Source organism: Beta vulgaris, chromosome 2 (assembly GCF_026745355.1).
Source record: "Beta vulgaris subsp. vulgaris cultivar EL10 chromosome 2, EL10.2, whole genome shotgun sequence".
In the NCBI taxonomy this organism is placed as follows: Eukaryota; Viridiplantae; Streptophyta; class Magnoliopsida; order Caryophyllales; family Amaranthaceae; genus Beta; species Beta vulgaris.
Window position 1 is genome coordinate 48,145,412 of NC_079203.1, and position 22,878 is coordinate 48,168,289.

General features: G+C 33.2%; 2 protein-coding genes, 1 long non-coding RNA gene and 1 other non-coding gene across 8 annotated transcripts; 2 read left to right on the top strand and 2 right to left on the bottom strand.

The window, feature by feature from the left end:
- The first annotated feature begins 754 nt into the window (after positions 1 to 754).
- TRNAS-UGA (transfer RNA serine (anticodon UGA)) lies at positions 755 to 836 on the top strand. The gene has a single exon. It is a non-coding gene; the product is annotated as a tRNA-Ser (tRNA).
- Positions 837 to 4,536: 3,700 nt separating this feature from the next.
- Positions 4,537 to 13,355, top strand: LOC104882804 (heparanase-like protein 3). Its single transcript, XM_010667214.4, has 9 exons — positions 4,537 to 5,049; positions 9,724 to 9,760; positions 9,847 to 10,027; positions 10,491 to 10,639; positions 10,743 to 10,973; positions 11,391 to 11,580; positions 11,674 to 11,799; positions 11,902 to 12,001; positions 12,362 to 13,355. Exons 1-9 carry the CDS (start codon positions 4,792 to 4,794, stop codon positions 12,719 to 12,721), a joined length of 1,632 nt encoding a protein of 543 aa, XP_010665516.1. The 5' UTR covers positions 4,537 to 4,791; the 3' UTR covers positions 12,722 to 13,355.
- Positions 9,112 to 12,457, bottom strand: LOC104882801 (uncharacterized). Its single transcript, XR_788453.4, has 4 exons — positions 12,345 to 12,457; positions 12,214 to 12,267; positions 11,380 to 11,603; positions 9,112 to 9,674 (listed from the first exon to the last, which is right to left on the bottom strand). It is a non-coding gene; the product is annotated as an uncharacterized LOC104882801 (long non-coding RNA).
- Positions 12,915 to 18,345, bottom strand: LOC104882821 (cysteine--tRNA ligase, chloroplastic/mitochondrial). 5 transcript variants are annotated; one of them, XM_010667226.4, is made up of 9 exons: positions 17,896 to 18,343; positions 17,030 to 17,093; positions 16,574 to 16,735; positions 16,182 to 16,352; positions 15,330 to 15,611; positions 15,083 to 15,208; positions 14,537 to 14,740; positions 13,500 to 13,601; positions 12,915 to 13,411 (listed from the first exon to the last, which is right to left on the bottom strand). In XM_010667226.4, the coding sequence occupies exons 1-9, from the start codon at positions 18,294 to 18,296 to the stop codon at positions 13,175 to 13,177; spliced, it is 1,749 nt and encodes a 582-aa protein (XP_010665528.1). In that variant the 5' UTR covers positions 18,297 to 18,343; the 3' UTR covers positions 12,915 to 13,174. The 5 variants fall into 5 exon arrangements, with proteins under 5 accessions (XP_010665528.1, XP_010665537.1, XP_010665546.1 ...); XM_010667235.4 differs by having other exon boundaries at positions 16,574 to 16,768; positions 17,896 to 17,972; XM_010667244.4 differs by having other exon boundaries at positions 16,574 to 16,768; positions 17,025 to 17,093; positions 17,896 to 17,945.
- Positions 18,346 to 22,878: the final 4,533 nt, after the last annotated feature.

Genomic DNA, 22,878 nt, shown 5'->3' on the forward strand with positions numbered 1-22,878 from the left:
CAAATTAAATATAGCCTCATTTACTTTGTACTTCAATTCTTTAGTGCATGCAACCTTAACGGCATTGTACTTGTTCAGGTCAAAGTCTAATGAATGTTTGTTAAGGTGTTAACTTACATGTGAGCTTGTCCCATAATGAAGAGAAAGAGAGACGATGACTAACATAAACCTTAATGGACTACTCCTACTATTTGTCAATTAATTTTAGGATGGAACCTCGTATAGACTTATGTATAGTCACTCTCTCATATTAATGATTAAAGACGTCTTGTAAAAGATCATGAAGAATCAAAAAATTGCATGTGAATTTTTTCTTTGAGGTAATACACAAAAGATTGTATTGGTTGGTATTTCATAATTGTGAAAGTAATAAATTTCTTATGGTTTATTTGAATATTAAATAGTTGTCTTTTGTTTCTTTCATGACTTTCATAAAACAAATTTAACCATTATTAAAAGAAACGATTTAATTTTAATATCTAAGTAGATTTAGTCACTAAATAAATTAAACTAGTCACGAAAAAAATTAAGCTAGTCACTATTGAGCTAATTATCTTTTTAATATTAGGCTTATCATTGCTTAATTTTAATCTAAAAGCAAGCGATTTTTCACAAGACAAACTCTTACTAAAGATACTGCAAATAAAATACTTTCACCAAGTGTCTTGGACGCGTAAGAAGAGACGTCTACTAGTGTCTGGTGGATAACTGGACATCTTATTTATTTTAAGTTCTCTAAATAATTATTAATGAAGTCGATATGTCCGAGTGGTTAAGGAGACAGACTTGAAATCTGTTGGGCTTCGCCCGCGCAGGTTCGAACCCTGCTGTCGACGTTTTTTTTTATAATGCATATTTTTCCTTTTTGGTTGCTAAAGTTAATCATAGGAAGTCTTGATTATTATAGTCTATACTCTATAGACAATGAATGAGATAATAACCAAAGAAGACTATTTACAACTTACAAGTTACGTTGAGTCTTCGGACTTCGTCAATTGAATAAGACCCCCCCAAAAAGTCAACAGTAACAAGCATGGAATTGTCAAAATTCTTAGCATATGCCATATAGTATAAAATTAATTTCCCAACTATAAAGATGTATTATTATTGATTTATTAATATGACTTAGTTTTTCAATCTTTTGGAAAATCAATTATGGTTTGCTTAAATACCAAAACAACATACATTAATTTTCAAACCATAAACTAAACCGACAATTATAAGTTTTTCGAAAGTACAAAATAATAAAAAAATCAAATAGCTGAAGGAAAAAAAGTGAGATTTATGAATTTGTACAATTTAAAGAAGTATCTAATTCTAGATGCAACGGTATATAAATATGAATATCATGAGTTGTCCCGTAATAAAACCAATTATTGCATATCTATATCAAAGCTAAGCAAATAGTTTACTAACAATGCTTTGGCCATTTCACTTAAAAATCAAGACCCACAAAATACTGACCCATTTTTAAATACTCTTCCGGTTCATTATCAATGTTTTTGGACAAGTTTGAATCCTATATAGAAAAAAAAATGTCAAACTATGAAAGATAATAAATGGAGTAATAAATTTAATTTTTTGTGTCTTTTGGTTGGGGTCCAGTTTTAGTAGATGACTTAAATTCTTAACATATAGATGAGGGATACATAAGTGAATCAAAAATTATTAAAAAAGACAGTCTAATTTTAATATAAAAGTAGACATAGTTATTAAAGGAATCAAATTAGTTACCGAAAGAAATTAAACTAATTACTATTGAGCTAATTCTCTTTTTAATATTGGATTTACTATGGCCTAATTTTAATTTTAATATTAGGTTTTATTTTCTTGCTTTCTTCTATGATGTAAAATAAAAGTATATATATAAATAGTGATTTTCGAGTGCGTGGTTTCAGTTCGTCCCGTTTTTGACCAATTAGAACATTTTGGAAAAGAAAACAACGTTGCTTCCCAGGTATTTGAATTTAGTCATCAACCATCACTAATTCAGCAAATAGATGCTGCCTTTTAAGTTTTATTTGGGGTTCTTTGTTAGTTCTTACCTAGTCAGGTATCATTACACCCGGCTTAGGCATTAGCAAGTGGACATATAAAGTTGTCCACCCTTAACATAAGTGTATTTATCCGATAGTAATCATATTTTATCTCAACATTAAAGCAGATTATATACTCCCTACGTTTCAAAATATAAAGCACGTATAATATTCGAAATTGAACTTTGTCCGTTAATTATTCTCAACAGTTGGTCTTGTAAGAGACCGTCTACTTTTAATTTAAAAGTAGGCGCGGCCCAAGCCCAATATTAAGAAGAGAATATATCATATTTTTTAATATAGTGACTACTTTAATCTATTTAGTGACCATTTTAATCTATTTAGTGACCAGTTTAATCTATTCATTAATAACATTCTTTAATTCATTTAGTGACTGATTTAATCCATTTAGTGACTAGCTTAATCCATTTTGTAAGACTGACGGACTATTTTTAAAAATTGTTTGTTCTAATTCAAAATTTAGAAGGGAAATAAAAGAAGGAGAAGAGAATGGACGACTAGGATGGTGCAAGATACCTAAAAATAGTGTTAGGTTAGAGAGAAATTGAATGAGCTTCTTAGGAGAATGTAGGTTTGCATTATCTAATTTTATATTAAAATTAGACCGTCTATTATAATAATTTGTGTATTCTCAATATATGTTGATAAAAAAAAATTAAAAAATAATATTATTATAGTATTTTTTATGATGGATCCAATATAAAAGATATTTTAAAACAGGGGAAATAGTGAATACGACTATTATAATATTCAATTTTTCACGTTACATCCAACCAAAATGTGCATAATCCTAAATTCCTAATCCTCAAAAAAAACTTGCAACTTTTCACTCTTTTTATATGATGCTACTTTGCTTTTTATCCCACCGCGGATGGATTGGCAGCCAAAATTACGACCCATTGTCATATATTTCCGGGTCGGGTTAGAGTCCCGGAAGGAAATGTTTTATCGAAGCAGGGGGTAAGATAGAAATTATACTATAAAGAACAAAATTCTACAACTTTATGATCAATTTTTTTATCTCAACATGATGTAAAACGTGAAAATGGACCTGATTAGCCTACTTACAAGTTAAGAGATTCCATTTTAAAACCAATTGATGATACTCCTTATCTTATAAAGTGATTTATTCCCTCCTCTTTCTCCAATGTGGGACACTAACAAGTGGGCACTTAATGGGTTTCAACATATATCTTTAGTTTTGTATTTGTAAAAATTATAAAAAGTACATATTAATAAAATACATACTAAGACGAATCTAACAAGATCTCACATGACTATATTTTTATTCATGTATAAATCACAAACGAGAGTCAAAGTATAATTTGTGAATACTGTAAAATGTCAAAGTGTGTAGATTAATATGAAACGGAGGGAGTATATATCAGTTAATTAGTTATCACTAAAAAATGAAACTTCCATATATTTCAAGTAATCAAATAAAGTTAATGAGTTAAACTATGTCTACTTCAAATTTCATTTATTAGTTGTTCTGTTGTTGGTTAACATGTAGTGTTCGGTTGTGATTCAAAGAAAGAACAAACAAAATACTTCCTCCGTTCGATAATAAGTGAAACATTTCTATCTTTTATGTGAGAACTTTTTTAGAGAAGTGATTCATTTATTATGAAACGGATGAAGTATATACACTATGCTCTAAATTTGAATTATGATCTCACACAATGATGACGGATCTAAAAATTATATACAATAGGGTCACTAATCATAAGTAATCAAAACAATAATGATAATACAGGTCGAGATCTTTTATTTAGTGTTGAGTGAGGTCCTTTCTACTACTAATTAACACTTATATCTACATTATATAATAAACTTAGGTTTTTTCTCAAATTATACCAGCGTCACATACTTAATAAATAACTAAAAATGTTCAATAATTAATTTTAGATTAACATAGATTTAATTGAATATAACTAGCTAATAAAATTCTTAACAATATTCATAATAAAAAATTCATGACAATAATCTCATACCCGAATATTGATATGCATGAGAATGAAGATGCAATTTTCCTACCAACCATAATGGGCCATTAATCCTAAACCTAAACCACGTGCATATCAAGTGTTAATTTATACTCCCTCCGTCCCAAAATATAGTTCCCATTTCTTTTTGCACAGTCTCCGAGATGTATCCTTGACCTATTATATCTTCTATTTTGTATTAGTAAAAAATAGAAAAAATTGATATTGAATGTACACGTTGAGACGAATCCAACAAGACCCCACGTGGATATGTTTTCTTGTACACATTAATGAGAATATTTGGTCAAAGATTTTAAATTTTGACTCCCAAAATAGAAATGGGAACTATATTTTGGGACGGAGGGAGTATTAGAAAAATCTAAAGTGGGAAAAAGAGTAGAAACATCCATGCTTGACCCAATGTCAATGCTTTCAATTTCTTTCCACTTATATAAAGTTAGCCCCCTCTATACTATCATGTCTCATCACTTCTACTCTCACCATTCCTTCATATATTCTCCTCAACTTTCTTCATTCTCACTTTTTTCCACCATTCAATTTATTACATTCCCACCTATTTTTGTTTTTCTCAAATGATTAATTAATACAAATTAAATACACCCTTTGATTCATTTTATCAAATGTATAATATTAATATATAACATGAGAACTATAATATAAACACAAAAGTTCACCCCTCAAAAAATATATGTAACACGATAAGTTAGTGCCTTTTGGTGTCGAACAATATGAACAAAAGAGCGCGGATTGGGTGTAAAATGGTGAGTTTCATCGTAGCTGTTTTGGGTTCGGCATGTATCTTGTACTTCATCATCCACCATTCAGTAGAATCACCAAAGCATCAGATGGTGGATGTTTACTTTAACACAACAGCTGAGATTGGTGAAACTGATGATGATTACATATGTGCCACACTAGATTGGTGGCCATCTGATAAGTGTGACTATGATTCTTGTAGTTGGGGCATGGCGTCTCTTCTTAATCTGGTATGTCATCACTAATCCTCTGTAAAAAAAACAATTAAAATTTTCTCGTTTAATTTTTAGTTATAGATTTTGATGATATTCTTTTGGTTTGAATAGAATGGAGTATACTTTTCTTTGTATAAATTAAAGTTTTACGTCGTGTACGTAGAAATTAAAATCCACAATTTCAAGAGCGTTGAAAAATGATTTTGATTGGTCACTAAAAAAATGAAAGCACTTACTGAAAATAGCATAGATTAATACGAGAATCTAAAGGTGACAAAAGTGTGGAACAAGCCAATGAAGTAATTTATAAAATTACTTGGGGTCAATTTGAAAAAAAAAATGGGGGTTATTTTTTATTATTTTTTTTTTATTCATATGTGTCACGAAAGCAGTACAAAATACAAAGAAAGAGAGGGGAATTCGAACATGTGATCTATCATTCACAACACCTCAATCTTAACTACTAGACCAATACATTCTTGATCAAAAAATGAGGATTATGATAGACAATAATCCCTAGTAATATAAGTTTGATTCTTATGGGGAACATGAGGAAACCATTGATGACTAGTAATTAGTATGAAACAACAAGGTACGTAGCTCGGCTAGAACCTATATTTATTTATTTATTGTTTTTTGGTACATGGGGTAAAGTTAGAACACCCTTCATTTAAGGGAGTAATTTAACGAATCAAGAAGAACGAAATTATCAAATCCGTCAAAAAAAAAATTATCAAAGGTAGGATCGATTCCAGCGACGTAGTCAATTATGGCAGCAGATTTTGAGTGGCCTTTTTAGAGAGATAATCCGTTGCGAAGTTGACTTCGCAAAAAAGTGATCTATGGAGTAAATAGTCAACTGATTAAATAACACCTAAAGTCATTGATGAGAGTCTATGTTTGACGGAAAAAAATGTAGCCTGCAAACAAATATATAAGAAATATATTGAGCTATTTGGCTTTTAGAAGTATGTTTTCACAAAGCTCAATTTTTAAATCCTTTTAGCTCATTCTAGGAGGGATTCCCCTTATTCCCCTTCCTAAGACGAGCCTCTTCTTGCTCAAAATGATGATGATGCTAATGATGATAATTATATTAATAATACTTCCTCTGTTTTATTTTAAATACAACAAAGGGATATTATTTGTGAGATATAAAACATTTATTTGTTATATTTAAAACGAAACGAAGAAGTATATAGGTTTTCAAACTCAAATTCTTTTTATAAAGCAAGACCTATGTATAAGTTGTCTAATATGTGAGTAGTTTTAGTTAAAAAGTGACGACAAAAATGAAGGTGAGAAAGTGAACATTCAGCTGCTGTCATTCATATATAGTGAGCAAGGAAGATTGAGGTTGAGGTTGGTAGCCATAGAGAATTACGACTCCACCTTGATATATTATATTGTGATGCGTTTAATACGTCCTTACAATCAAGCTAGCCTCCCTTATATATTCGAAAACTTTATAAGGCAACAATTTCTAGGATGATTTGAACCTATGACCTATCAAGCTAGCCTTCCTTATTAAAAACAAAAAACCTAGGATAGTAATCATGTGACTTGTATATGATTAATATTAAATGCCTTACAAAAATATATCGAGGAAGTATATTTCAATTATTAACAAAAAATAATAAAATAATTACATTAGAATCGTTCTAGAAAATAATCCATTATACTTTTTTTATCCATATGAGCCACGAATGCAGTATAAAGAAGAGGAGGGAGATTTGAACCTATGACCTATCGTTCACAACATCTCAATCTTAACCACTAGGCTAAGTCATCCTTGGTTACATCCATTATACTAGGACCAAGAGGTATAGAAAGTTAATGAAAGATAATAAACCCCTCTAATTTCTCTGGTAGATTAAAATCTGTTTAAAATGAACAGTTGGAAATTACTAATAGGTGATTATGGGCAGTTCCACTTCACTTACTATGTAGTGCTTGCTTTGTATATGCAACAATGATAATATGCAATGAATGCTACTTGTAAGAAAAAGATTACGCGATCTCATTACCATCTTTAATGATGAACAGATGACTTTGCAAGCTAGTTTAAATTTTGGAATGATTAAATCCAGCGTTACTGCACAATGTACAGGGAAAAATGATGATTTTATTGCATTTTTGTCTTCACCTTGATAGGAATTAGGAGCATTAAGTTGATAATGGTTGAATTGCCAAATGCCCAAATTGGAATAGAAAGAAAGGTTTATTTATTGACATAAGATTAGCGTTTGGTGATGTATAAAATTCAATTCCACAACAAATTAGTTTTTTTAACAATTTAGGAGCCTTATGCATATGTATATGTACTACCTTTGTTCCTTCTTAATAGTTATATGCACTATCACTTTTGACATTATCGCAAATTTCCCTTTAATTATCATTTGTGATTTATGGTTAAGAGAAAATATAGTCATCTGAGGTGAGGTCTTGTTTGATTCTGTTGAAGCTATGATGTATAGCGCACACCACATGTGAGTGTCCCACATTGATTAAATAAGAGAGATGGATTCACTTTATAATGCAAAGGGGTTACTCCCCTTATTACCAATTGGTTTTAGGATGGAACCTCCTAGCTTGTAAGTGGGCTTAACTCTCCTCCTCTTTATTGGGTTACCCAGGCCCATTTGTCTCAATATGTATTTTTAGAATATCAGCTTTTTGTATTTTTTACAAATATAACATTAGAGATATAAAGGCTCAAAGTACTGAAATAGTGTATCAACATGCATAAAAAGTGTAAGTGTAACTATTTTCACGAAATGGAGGTAGTATATGTTACATGTTTATGTCACTTAAATTTGTTTTCCTCATAGTCTATAAATAGAAGTATACTATAAGGTGAATGTCAGTAAAAACATTTCTTTATACCAATCTATCATGTCATAACCTATTTCTTTCTACATAAGTGAAAAATGGCTGAGATGATGATTAATGAAGAGCTAAGGAAGAGGTGGTAGCTCAGTGGAGTACCACCCCGAATTCCAATGCATTGTATAGTGTCTGAATCTTCATCCCAACAATATATTAGGGCATTTATTTATGGGTTGTTTAGCCTTGTACACAGCCTCTGAGCTGGTGTGCCCTACAAACTAGTAGCCTAACATCGATTGATATTCGAACCAATCATCTTTCCTAATAAAATAAATAATAAATAAAAAGCATTCGATCAAAGGTGTTCAAGAGTAAGCTAATTAAATCATCTAGAAAAAGTCAAAGATTTGGATTTTAAAAAAAGAACTATAATATATTTTCTTTTAGTACATACTTCCGCCGTTCTTGTTCTATTACAATGAGTTTTTTTTACACTATCCACTCACTACCCTTTCACTATCTCTTGTGATTTTTACGTAAGGAAAAATATAGTCATATGAAATTTTATTAGATTCGTCTCAATTTATACTTTTATAATGTTATATTTATATAATACTTACTAAAATATAATTAAAAATATTAATAATTAAAGTTGTACATTGACAAACGTAAAAACTCTATTGTTACGATAGAAAAAGAACGGAAGTAGTATATCATTACCATGAATTTATTGATTATGCCAGCGAGACATCTAATTGGGTCGTGATGAATGATGACTATGATATCATTTTGTTTCGAGATTAGTCATTACATCATTAGCTCATTACAAATACCATGGATTTAAATAAGATATTCTCTTTTTCACATTCTTTTGCGGATATGTTCTTTATATGTTGATAACTAGTCATGTCCACTAATTACTATCGTAATGAAATGAGTTAATCGCATGAATTTAATTTATGGTCGATGTATAATGACCTCCATTCCTCTAAATCCCACAACTCATCTGACATGACATTGTAAACTAAGACCTTGCATCACAATTCAAACAAATTACTACCTCCGTTTTGTTTTAAATGAAAAAAATCATACAACCCAACGGGCTTCTTTAATCATTAATATCTTTAGTTGTGCGCACATAAAAAAATATAAAAAAGTTATAATTTGATAGTATGCATCGAGAAGAATCTACAAGATCCCACTTGACTATGTTTTTCTTTATATAATGACGATAAATTGGAGTCAAAATTGATCAATGAATAGTGTCATTTTCCTCAATATTTTATTTAAAACAGAACGGAGAAGATACTTCTTTTCAACTTTATAACTACAAACAATTTCACATGATAATTAAGACATATTCCTCCCATCTCCTCAAACTATGATAGCCACTTCAAAAGTTCCAAAAAATATGATAGACCAATAAAAGACATTAACAAAGTTATCGGAAGAAGAGACTGATAGAGGTGGCTAATGGGCCAGTCTAACCCAGTCACAACCTCCAGGCCATCAGGTCGAGACTAGTCGAGCTAGCGAGTGGGTCCGAATTTGAAACCGCATAAACGGGCCCGGTTAGCCCAATTTTCTAAGAAAAATAGATTGACAAAACAATAGGCGTTTCTGCGCCATATTATTCAGTGAGTCCAAATGGATCCATCCGGCCATCCGCACAGCCTAGCCCGCTATGAACCAGCCCGAGCCCACCTATACCAGGAGACCATTTCTTAATCTCTTAGATCTCAGTAGCCTTAAAACCTCTCAGATAATCTTAACTGCAAATAAACTTCTATCCATGTACCTCTGTCATTCATCTGTAATAAAGTGTTTTGTTCTAATTAGTAACTTTATTCACATTTGTAGGATCTGAACAACATAATCCTGTCAAATGCAGTCAAAGGTAAGCTTATAGTATATAATCCAGCACAGATATGTACAAATACACTCCATATAGTATGTATTTATGTGATCCTCATAAAATTGCAGCATTTTCTCCCCTGAAAATCAGAATGGGTGGAACACTTCAAGATAAGCTAATCTACCAAACAAATCAGCAAAAACCTTGTACCCCATTTGTCAGTAACAGCTCTCAACTTCTTGGATTCTCACAAGGCTGTTTGTCCATGGCGCGATGGGATCGCCTCAACAGCTTCTTCAAAGAAACAGGGTATGTACTTCTATTAGTTAGTATTCCCATCCTTGTATCCAACACTTCAGGAATTCCCCTTGCTAGGAAGGCTTCATAAAACTCTTTTTTATCAACTTTCCAAAAGAAAAAGAAAGTTGGTACTCCCCATTTCTATTGTTACACTATTCGTAAATAATTTTAAATACAATGTCTCAAATTAGTTGTTACATTTTCTTTTTGCTGATGTTCCAATTTAGTTGCAACATACTCTTGTGAGCAAGTTTTTCCTTTTTCTCTACTTTCCCAAAGTTGGACCCTACACCGACGCAATCATTCTTTTCACAATACTTTTTCACGTCCCTTGTATATTGTACCAAAATTGTATGTTGCAACTAATTTGGGAGGAGGATGTACATATTTCATAAAGTTGAGCCACTAAAATTCACTCAAATCTTTGTATAATTTTCAAAATCCTAAGATTTTTGGGCAATTCTGAGTATAGGGCAGTGGTTACTTTCGGGTTGAATGCACTAGCTGGAAGAACAATGAACTCGGATGGCTCAGCAGTAGGAGCTTGGGATCCCAGCAATGCTGAATCCCTTTTGAGATATACAATCAACAAAGGATACAATATCTATGGATGGGAGCTTGGTAAGGGCTTACTTAGGAGACAAATAGCTCTGAACTTTTCGAGCATGTTAACATACTCTTTTCAAACTCATAACACATGGTTTATGTTCTGAACTTCTGATAGGAAATGAGCTCAGTGGAAATGGAATTGGTGCAAAGGTAACAGCTCAGCAATACGCTTCTGATGTGAAAACCCTGCAAAATCTGTTGGAAAAGCTGTACGAAGGTTCTAACACAAAACCTATAGTGCTTGGCCCGGGAGGGTTTTTTGATGCTACATGGTTCGAGGATTTTATTCGCAAAACAACCAAGTCTCTCCAAGCAATCACACATCATGTTTATAATATTGGTGCAGGTAAACCAACAGACACCACACATAAATATCTCCTAATTCATAAGGGCAAAAATTATCAGCATGAGATTTTCAGAAACAGTGAGGTTAAATGGAGAACGATTCTCCAACGAACTCGTGTGACAGGGAGCAATTTGGTAAACCCAGATAGCGTGGATCTCACACTAATTCCTCTCTTGTTCAATGGTGAACTTGCTCTTCACATAACCTTTTTCTTTCAGAAACTATCTCCCTATCAATCTAAATTGGCTGAAGATAACTAACAATGTTATGAACATCTGGGGTAGCTCGACCTAGCTAACAAGGAAAACTATGTATCTAGTATACCTTATACAGAATAAATAAAAGTTCAAAAACTTTCTAGATGGGTAACCCACGAATCCCCAATTTTGATGTGAGAATATTTTACCTGGTTTGCAGGTGATGATGATAGCCTTGTGGATAAAATATTAAATCCATCCATCCTTAACAAAGAAGCAAGCATATTCAGAAGCCTTCAGCAGGACATAAGGAATTCAGGAACTTCAGCTGTTGCTTGGGTTGGCGAGGCAGGTGGTGCTTATAACAGTGGCCGCAATCATGTAACAAATGCTTTTGTAATGAGCTTCTGGTAACTTTCCACTTCATTAGCCACTGCAATATATGTTCAATTCTAATTAGGTTGCTAAAGCTTAAACTTCTGGGCTTTTGTGAACAAGAGCAGGTACTTAGATCAGCTAGGAATGGCAGCAACCTATGGTACCAAAACTTATTGCAGACAAACTTTGATCGGCGGAAATTATGGGCTTCTCGACACATCTAGTTTTGTCCCAAATCCTGATTATTACAGGTAATTTAACTAAGAATTGTAAGCTAAATTTGTGACACAAGTAGAACAGAATTTCTGAAAATGCTGCTGAGTTGTATCACTAACCCCTATGCATAATTCTAGCGCTCTTCTTTGGAATCGTTTGATGGGAAAACAAGTTTTATCCACAAGCATTTCCGGGACGAATAATTTACGAGCCTACACCCATTGCTCGAAGCAATCTGTAAGTACCACAATATTCCATATCAAAGTAGTTCCGTGATTAACTTTGCTCTCTGTTTCGGCCAGTTCGGTCAAAGAACAAAAAGGATTTTTCTATAGCAATAATGTACTATATACTCCACCAAAAACAAAGAAATGTTACACACACTTGCAGAAACAACTTGGGGCGTCTAAAATTATAAAAGAAACCTTTAGTTAAAGATGGAAATTTACCTATAGCATGATAACCTTATTCCTTCATGCCATACTTTCTCATTTAGAGGAATTCTGGAAAAAAAAACATTAAGAGATGATATTTTGATAAGGAAGTTATATTTGACAATGCTAAGTTTGATCTGACATACCATATTTATCCATTCAGCAAGGAATCACATTGCTATTAATCAACCTTGACGCTTTGATGACCCTCCAAGTCAACATTTCAACAGAAACAGACAGCATATTAGCTGCAGACAAAAGCCCATTTGCTAGGAAATCCAAGTTTGAACAAATGCCAATAATCAGTCAGAATACAAGAGAAGAGTACCACCTGACAGCTCCAAATAGGGATTTGATCAGCAAGAAAGTGCTTCTAAATGGGAGAATTTTGACTGTTGATTCTTCCGGTGGCATCCCACCAATGAAACCTGCAGTTGTACATTTAAGTGATCCAATATCTGTTGCTCCTCTCTCAATTGTGTTCGTACATATTCCGAGCATTGTTTCATATACTTGTAAATAGAAATGGATACATAATAACATAGTTTAGAGATAGAAAATACGACACAAGTGTAAAAAAACTCCAACCAATTCAAATATCAAAGTGAATTTTCCCCCTCTTAAAACTGTTTCTGTTTCCTCAACTTTAATGGCACATATTCTCAGCCTGGCTTCAACATTAAAGAATCGCAATAAGGGTGTCACAGACACAGCAGTAAAATGGTAAAAATGATGGTTGCTTTATTCACTCAAATACACACCATAAGCTCTTGAAAATCCATAATGTAGGGGGAAAAAATATAATCATCGTCACAATAGTGCTAATTTCCACATCCTATGATTATCCCCAGGTCTCCTCACAAGAAGACTGATTTGATCATAAAGCGGATTTCCCAATATTCTGAATCCTTTGTCTCCTTGGATAGTAATTGTTGATCAACTAATATGGTATAAAAAAATCACGTTATACATTGACTCAATTAGCCATAACTGGCTCTTGCTGTAGTGCAGTAGGAACCACAGGTCTCCAGGTCGTCCCTTCTGGGCTGTCCATCAGAGCAATTCCCACAGCAGCCAACTCTTTCCTAATTGCATCAGACTTCTCATATTCTTTGTTCTTCCTTGCCATGTCTCTCTCTTCAATCTTTTGCTGAACTTCAGTTTCTGAAAACTTCACGCGTTTCAAAGCCTTCTCTCTAAGCTGATGTAGAGCCTGCAACATCACAATTTAACAAAAGTCAAAGTTATTGAATATTTGAATGTTAGATGCATTAAATCTGAAAATATCAAAATATTTTAACCTCTGAATAACTTGATGGCATCAACCCAAGAGCAGTCAGCACATGCTTGATTGTCTTCTCTAAAGCTGCAAGTGATTCTACTCGAAGCTCACGCTTCTTTCCCTGTAGCGCCATGTGTTAAAATTATACTAACTATGTTTCTGATACATGCAAAATTGCTATTAAAATACTAAACTTTTACGCATTTCAAAGCTGATATATAAATACAATAGCTATCATATAATATATTGTTGGATTGGTATCAAAATGTATCTTCAAACTATCAATCTTTTATAAGTTTTACTAATCGATAATCAAAGATATTAAGAGCCAAAGTAGTGTATTGACATGTGTGAAAGTCAACATGTTGCAGGTTTTACAGAAGTATTTGAAGATTTGAGTTTTTCCCATTAAGATACCAAATTCTAAAGCCATTCTCCCCTCAATGGAGTTTAGAAAACGGTATATAGGATGGTTAAAAGAAGCGACTACAACGAAAACCACATGAAAGAGCATCCGTTATTCTCCTTAAAAATGCGTCACAAAGATTTTTAAAGAACAAATCATAAATTTCGGGAATTTCATCACCCAGGATCAATCCAATAGTACCGTTATACATCCTATCTGCTTTCTTTCAAGTTTTCATGATTTTATCATTGTTCTAGAGTTGGATGAAGTTTATCATATATTTCAAGTGATAATGTGATCGTTGTTTCACACACTAGCAGACATTGGTTAATAAAACTTCTGCAAGTTGGATTTAGTTTAATCAAGCGATATAGACAATGATTTTTATTTCTGTCCCTTGCTTATAGAACACGCATAGTGAGCCAGATAGCTTGGAGCAAAATAAGTTCATACTTGCATAACATGCAAACCCTCTCCCAAAAGAGGGATGCTAGAGATAAGGAACAGAAAGGTATGGATATTCTGAGTGAATAAAACTTTGCAAAACTGGTTCGGGACACAGTCAAAAAATTCATCCCACAAAGATCACATAATAACCTTGTATATGGACCAGAAAAGAAGAATTGGGGATCAGCCAGAAAGTTGAATACCTTGCGAGTATGAAGAAGATCATTGATAGTCTTCAATGGGTCAGAAAGTGCAGCAAGAACAACAGGTGTATGAAGATCATCTGACATCGAAATCACAAAACTATTTTGCAAATCATTGATGCAACTAACAATATCCTGGGGTATTGAGTCCTTTAAATTAGCTCTCCCATACTCGCTCAGAAGAGCTTGACTGTCTTGTAATGTCTGCATATAGATTGCATAAAGTAAAAGGAGCAGTAGGAGATTTAGTACAACACGATATCTAGGTTCTGCCCATATCACAAACAAATATTACTCCACAAAGAGAAGAGAAAGGAACTTGAGAAGAGACGCAGAAAAACTTTTAGGCAGTAGGATTCATGTCACAAAATCTACATCCAATGGTCATACCATAATAACTAGCAGTTTCATTAGAATTTATAGGCAAAAAGAGGACAGACCCAAGTCTAAGTTAGGAAGGCACAAAATTTTAATAATATAGAAAGATTTTAATGCTCCCTAAGTTTTGTCCACCATTTTCGCGTAGAATACAATAATGAGACATACCTGGTATATGTAGAAAATGCGTTCTGACGCACTCTCTAATAATACATCAGAGTAATTTATTGGAGATCGATAGTGGGTTCCCATGAGAAAGAGTCTCAAAGCAAGCGGGTGATAAAGTTCTATTACCTGGAAAGACCAAGGCTTACTAGATCAGGACATAAAAAAGAACAACAGAACTATGAACATGAAGCAAAGCAATGATCACAATACTTGGGACTGCAAACCTGAAATAGCTAAGTCCTCTTACCTGCCGAATTGTGAAGAAGTTTCCAAGAGATTTGGACATTTTTTCTGAATTAATTGTGACAAATCCATTATGCACCCAGTAGCGTATATTACTTTCACAACATGCAGCACAGCTCTGAACAATTTCGTTTTCATGGTGAGGAAACATAAGGTCCATCCCACCACCATGTATGTCAAAAGAGTAACCCAAATATACAGAGCTCATAGCACTGCATTCAATATGCCAACCAGGTCTTCCAGGACCCCATGGACTCTCCCAAAAGGGCTCTCCTTCTTTGGCAGACTGTAGTAGAAGCATATTTTGTAAGAAGTCAGATATCAAAAGCAGCTAAATAGTGCAGCAAATTAAAAGAAATATTACCACAACAAACACCAACTGGGTGCATGCAGCACTGAAGCATGCTTCAGAAAACAAAAATCTATCCTTTTTTCATGCTTTTCAAAGTGAGCAGTGGGAAGCAAAACAGGGAACAGAAAAAACATTGGCATAAAAGGCTTTCCATGAGGCATCACCAAAACAATTGCTTAGCTATTCTCAAAAAAAATTGGCATGGTCTAAGTTAAAAGTTTACACTCATCATTCTATATACAAAATTCAGGATTTCAGGTGCTTAAGCATTGCACCAAATATTTCTCAGGCTAACATATAATCTTAGCAGAACATGCAAGAGAAGAAAGCATTGTAATAAACACTACCTACTGCTGACTATCCCCACTCTCCGTGTCTACCAGAAACTGAATATAGTTGCATGCTTAACAGCCTTGATTAAAGCAAAGATGACTTATCCCATTCAAACAATTTCCATAAACATGTATATGATATTTTAGAAAAAAAATATAAATTATTACTTACTTTCCATAATGCAAAATCAGCTGGATTGCGCTTTCTCGAATCAATAGCTACCCGCTCACCAGCTCGATTGTCCTCCAATTTTCGTCCAGACAATCGTCCATAATCAGGAAACTTTTCCACAGAGAAATAGACATCCCCATCCACACCATAGGCAAAGCCATTATCAACAATCTGCCAGAAAAAGATGGAAAACAAGATATTAGTGGAGCTGATTCTAACAAAAGTTGAATTTAGACAGCAAGTAGAATTAAAAATTTCAATGTTTGTGCAATGCAGATCTTCGAAGTAAAACAATTATGCTAAAAGAATTTCGTCCACCAACAGAATATGAATAGCATCAAACCATGACTTTAGGAAAAAACACATCGCTTGATAGGAAAGAAAAAAATTACCTGCTTAATCATGTCTATAATTTGCGGCATGTGATCCGAGACACGAGGTTCTACAGAAGGAGGTAAACAATGAAGATATGACATGTCTTGATGAAATTCATCACAAAAACGTCTGCTAAGAGATATTGGATTCTCCCCCACTTCGTTGGCTCTGGCAATTATCTACAGAATTCGAAAATTCCACACTCAGGTATCCTGTCAGACACATATAAGAAAGTCGGTACTTCATAAATTAAGGCAAAAGCCATAATGACATTGAAGCACAAAACTGTTGATTTCTTAATATAATAAAATGTAAACATCGAGATAACTCAAACAACCACAAACACATTGTGAACAGATGCTATGTACTAAGGAAGACATAGAGCAAATGAGTTAGGAAAAATGACAACCAAAAGGAAGAGATTTAACTAAATTCATAAGCACGTGATTATACAGTTCAATTCGTTACCTAACCTTGTCATCAACATCAGTGAAGTTTCGAACATAACAGACGTCATAGCCCAGATACTTGAGATACCTGTCAACTTATCAGAGCAAATAAACAGCACTAATCAGCAGGTACATGTACATTGAACACCCACAATAACTAGTACAATACCCAAGGAGAAGTAGATAAATTATCTACTGAATATTAACCCACCAACCTTCATCTTGCTAGAAAGTACGAAAATATATGCTCAGGTCTACCACTAATGGCCATTACTATGGTAATTAAACTCCCTAGCTCACCCTCTTTTAACTATCCTTTCGAAATTTGCTTGAACTTCACAGCATATAGGAATCAAATGATTATACAGAAAGACAGACAAATTTTCAGCTGCATTCCATATTTTAATACGGTTCTTCATTTGTTCACATCATTAGATGTAAGAGAGTGAAAAAAGACCAAGAACAAATCATTTTTGCCTAATCTCCTAGAAAGTCGATATGATTGAGGGAGGCATATCAATTAAACGACCACATGAAATTCTGACCACTGGTTAAACTGGTAACTATTATACCAACATTTCCTTATTAGAACCAACTTAACTTTTGCTTATAAATCAAAATCAAGCAACTCACCCATTCAACAGAATCCAAATTTCTCGGCAAATTAACACAAAGTTTTCATCTTTTCATATTCACAACATCTGAAAATAGTTTATCCTCAACTGATAATAAACAACTAGCAAATTCTAATCTCCACCCAACAAAAATCAAGTAAAAGGGCATCTAAATTTCAAAAATTAACAATCATACACAAACCATAAATATCCAAAACAAAATTTTACAACATTAGAAACTTGTAGAGAGAGAAAGAAAAGGGGTGGACTTTGGACCTGTAAAGAATATCAAATGTAACATAAGCTCTAGCATGACCAATATGGCTGAAATCGTAAGCAGTAACTCCACAAACATACATTCCCACTTTTCCATCTACTTTAGGCTTAAAAATCTCTTTTTTCCTACTCATTGTATTATACACCCACAAATCTTTCTTGATTGCACCCTCTAATTGCTGATTATTGGAACTACCAACCCAATTATTATTGCCATTGTTACCATTAATTGAGGCTTGAGAAGAACCCATTGAACAAAAGAAACGAACCCTTTTGTTGATTGCATAGTTTCTGATTTTGTTTGAGAATGGAGAATAGAATTGAAGTGGGATTTCGGAGAGAGAAAGAGGGGATAGATATGGCGGGAGAAAGGGTTTGCAGCACCTTGCCAACACAACCATTCTCAGCCCTCGGGGATGATAATCTTTAGATGCAAAATCGTCAACTTGGGTTGCACCACTCAAATAAATATGGCTAATTTTGCGACCCTCGAGAGTAGAGTCGGGACTAGGAACATACACATAAGGGCCCGTTCGTTATCGTTTTTTTTTCAATTTTCAGTTTTTTTGAAAACTAAAAACCAAAACAATAAATCAGAATAAGTGGTTTTCACTTTTTAGTTGTCAGTTTTCAAAATCATCATGTTTCCAATAGGTTTGATTATTTTTTTATGCATTATAGGAATATATCATATGACTTTGAAAATCAAAAAACCAAAAAATAGAAAATCACAGTAATATGTATAAAAGGATGATGCATTCTCTCCTAAACGACGTAGTTTAAACATTTTAAGAGTGCATGATTTTGAAAAAAATATTGTTAGGCTTAGTTGAACCCAATTTCTTCACTTGTAGTCTAGGGCTTTGCTTGGCATTGGGCTTCGTTGCTTTCCTGGTCTTGGATTGAACCTAAACCAAAGTCTATAGACTGAATTAGGAGTAGATGTGCTTATTGAGCTAGTCGAGCCCGAATAGCACTGCGCTCGGCTCGAGCTCGTATAACTTTTCACGTGCTCGGTTCGGCTCGTAAGCTCGCCGAGCTCCGCTCGAGCTCGTGATTAGAATTTGCGGCTCGACCTCGGCTAGGCTCGTGAGCTCGTTTAGGCTCGACTCTCGATTATGGGCTCAAGCTCGTTTGGGAAATTTATTTTGCAAAAAAATTGTATAAAGTGAGTTCAATGATTATATCATCATTTGATGATTCCAATAAAACAATACAAAAGTTTCGCATACTCCAAACAATACAAAAGTTTCACAACAATACAAAAGTTCAACAACGATAATATAACAACCAACACAAATGCAATATATTAGTTGTTTTGAACCTTTGAGGCTTACTCTCCTCTATCTTTTTTGTTTTCTTTTCCTTTTTAATTGTTTTTACCTTTTCTTTTTTATTTTTCTTCTATTAGATATATATAAATAATTTTTTAATATATAAATAATTTTTTAATATAAACTATTTTTTAATATAAAATATTTTTTAATATAAATTTTTTTAGTATAAAATAATAATCGAGTTGTTTACGAGCTTTACGAACCGAGCTTTGCCTAGCTCGGCTTGGCTCGTTCAAGGCTCGAGCCAAGCTTCAACTATCCAAGCTTTGACCGAGCCGAGCCCGAGCTGCTCGCGAGCTTGTTAGGCTTATTATCACCCCTGATTAGGAGAATGGAAACCTATTGGTTCTGCAGAGCTAAGCCGGTAAGCAAGAAAGGAAACTGACCGGGAAGTGCTATTCACTTGAGACAAAAACAGGGTGTATTAGTGATAAAGAGAGGTTGAAAATGGCGTCTTCTAAGTATAATATTGGTAGTTTATTTTAGCCTTTTTTATGTTTTGGGATTGGGATCTAGAAACCAGTGGGGTTCACTTTGCTTTCGCTACGTTGACTCCCACATGTAAGACCATTTTCCCTATGCCACGTCCCTAAACACTATCAACCAAAGGCTTTGATCAGTCTTGCAAGCTAAAAAGCATCTATACAAATATATTAAAAGGCGTGCGAAAATAAGAAACTGTGCCACGTGGCGCTTTTCCTATGGAGTTTAGTTTATGTAATCCATGTACAATAAAAAAAAATTAAGAAATTGCATAGTATAGGGTTTGATCCCAAGACCTCAATTAGATATACTAAAGTTTTAACCACTAGGCTAAGTTGTATTTAGTGTTATTATCATAAAGTATTTGTAATCCCCCACAATTTTAAAGAATTTTTATAAATATATTTAAGTATTTATGTAGTTGTATTTGAATCCAAATGAGTTTGGAAAATGATTTGACTTTTAAAGAGGGTTGACTATTTTAAAAGTCAAATGAATTTATTTTTCATAGCTTAATAAAATTAGAAATATTTTAATTAAGCATGTTTTAATAAAAGTTTTAAATATTCAAAAGTATATTGAAAAGGAAGTTTAATGGAATCGAAAGCCCAAAAAGTGATAAAAAAAGGGAAAGAGTCATTTGATGACTAAAGTCTTAAATAGCCCATCTTATTAGTCATCAAGTTTCATTAATTAAAATCTCTTTTTCTAAGCCCACAAGTAAAAGTCTTTATATAAATATCCTAGAAACCCAAAATATTTTCACCATACACATTATTCTTCTAAGTTTCACGTCACTTTTCCTTTCTCTCTACTCGACATTCTCTCTCTCTTCCCTTGTGCGTCGTTCCTCGGTTTCTCTCTCAAAAATTTGTTTCTTCTTCTTCAAGTAACGTTTATTGTTCAACAAGAAACGTCACAAATACTCCTCAAGCACCGAAAATTCTACCGCCGGTTTCCTTTCGTGGTTGCTGTGCTGCCGGCGCCCTTCTCCCTCCATTATTGTTGGTTGTTTTCTTTCTTCCTTGCTAGGATTCCATTAAAATACTAGTTTTTATGTTATTTTATTATTATTTAGCATGTTTGTGAATTAAATTACTGTTTTATTTATGTAAATATTTTCGGTCATCATGATTATTAATATAATAAATTTCAGATTTATTATGTTGAGTTTATTTTTAGTTTTAATCATGAAAATAATAGTTTCTAGGGTTTTTAATCGCTAGAAACTAAATATATATATTACAAATCATGAAATTTATGTAGTACGTAATTTTAAATACGTTTTATATGTTTTGAGGGTGGTTATTAAATTTTATAAGTGCTGGAATTTCAGAAAAGAATGATTTATGGTGTTTTTAAGGATTTTTAATTGCCAGAATAGTTATGCTATACTATGAATTGAAAATAACGTAAGTATGGTACTTAAAAACGATTTTTAAAACGTGTTTCATGGGGTTTTAATCGTTTTGAAGCTGCTGGAATTTTTAGTTCAAGTTATTAATTTTCATTACCTTATTTTCTAGGCGGAAATTACGTTGTAGGAGACTTTTAACGACTTAAAAGTGGCCTACAGGCTAGTGTATTCAAGGTACGTACATTATTTACGTGCTATGTGATTTAGAAGTATGCTCTAAGAGTATTTTAATATTAGTATCGTGTATTTGTTCATATATGTGGATGCTAGAATTTGTTTTACATGTTATGTACCTATGTGCAGCATGTGATTTAGAAGTGATTATATTATCAAATTATAAATGTTTGTATAGAATGATTGATGCAAGCATGCTAAGTTGGTTTATTTATTAATTCGTGAGTGAATTAATATAAGTTAAAGTGAATCATGTATTACATGTATTCTTTGAGTATTATTTACTATCTTATAATTAAGGACCGTGAACCTTATTTGGTAAGTTACAAGTTATACCTATATAAAGGTAAAGTTTATAGTTGGCTAGGTTCAACAAGTAAGTTATTAAGTATAAAAAGGAAGTTGAAGGAGTCTTGGTTGATAAGTTGTGATCACTTGCTAATCCAAAGATAAAAAGAAACTCTGTTATGACTGTTTGGTTATTAATGATGTGTTACCTGCTTGTTTGTGTCAACACAAGTATTAAAATGTAATTAATGTAAAGGGCAACGAGAATAAGTTATAGACTTTAGACTGGTGCACGTCTAGAGTTGGACATAAGGGTTGGGGTTATGGTGAGCGTGCCATAGCTTTTCTAGGAATGGATTGATCACCATCCCTCTTTATTTCAAAGGTTTCTTGAAATCGCAGGTCACTCTGAAATGCGGAGTCGCGCCCGCATTTCACATTAGTAGGCAAGACAACTCGTCGCAATAACTATTCCATTTAAGTGATAAAAAGTTGGTTTAAGTTTAGTTCAGTAAAAGTTGTCTGCAGATTATTATATACTTATGTTATTATTTATTCTTGCATGTTATTTTTGTAGTATCATGTTTAGGATTACTTATGTCTGATATGTAGTACTCATCTTTGCTGATTACGTGCTTGTTTGTGTGTATGATCATGGCTTTGCCTATTGATCCTGTGATGATCCTTCTGGTGAGCAGAGTCAGTATTGCATTGACATTATAGGTTTGCAGATGCATCTCATTGGGAATTTGGGAATCTGGAATGGAGAGACTATTTATATTACTAGCTTAGTTTAAGTTATGTTTTCGGAACATCTTATTTTCAGTTTGTGGTTTATATAAGTTGGTGTGTTTAAGATTCAAACACTTGTCTTTTATTTAGTGAGTTTTAATAAAGTTGGTTTTTAGTAAATTGTTTTCCGCTGCAAAATTCTGAGTAAGCCGATACGTTATCACACAGGCGATAATGCCTGGGTAATTCTCTAAGTTTTATATTATAAAGATATTTCTAGAAAGAGAGAATTATCGGGGTGTTACAATATTATATTAATAAATAAAATTTGTTCTTACCCGGGGCATAGCCCGGGCCTAATAACTAGTTTATTTCCTTAAATCTTGCAACTTGTTACATCTTTTCAAATATGATTCTTAGCGAGATTCCTTTTGTTTAAAATCTATAAAAATATATTAAAAGACGTGCGAGAACAAGAAATTGTGTCAGGTGGCGCTCTCCCTATGGAGTTTTAGTTCATGTAATCCATGTACAATAAAAAAAATTAAGAAA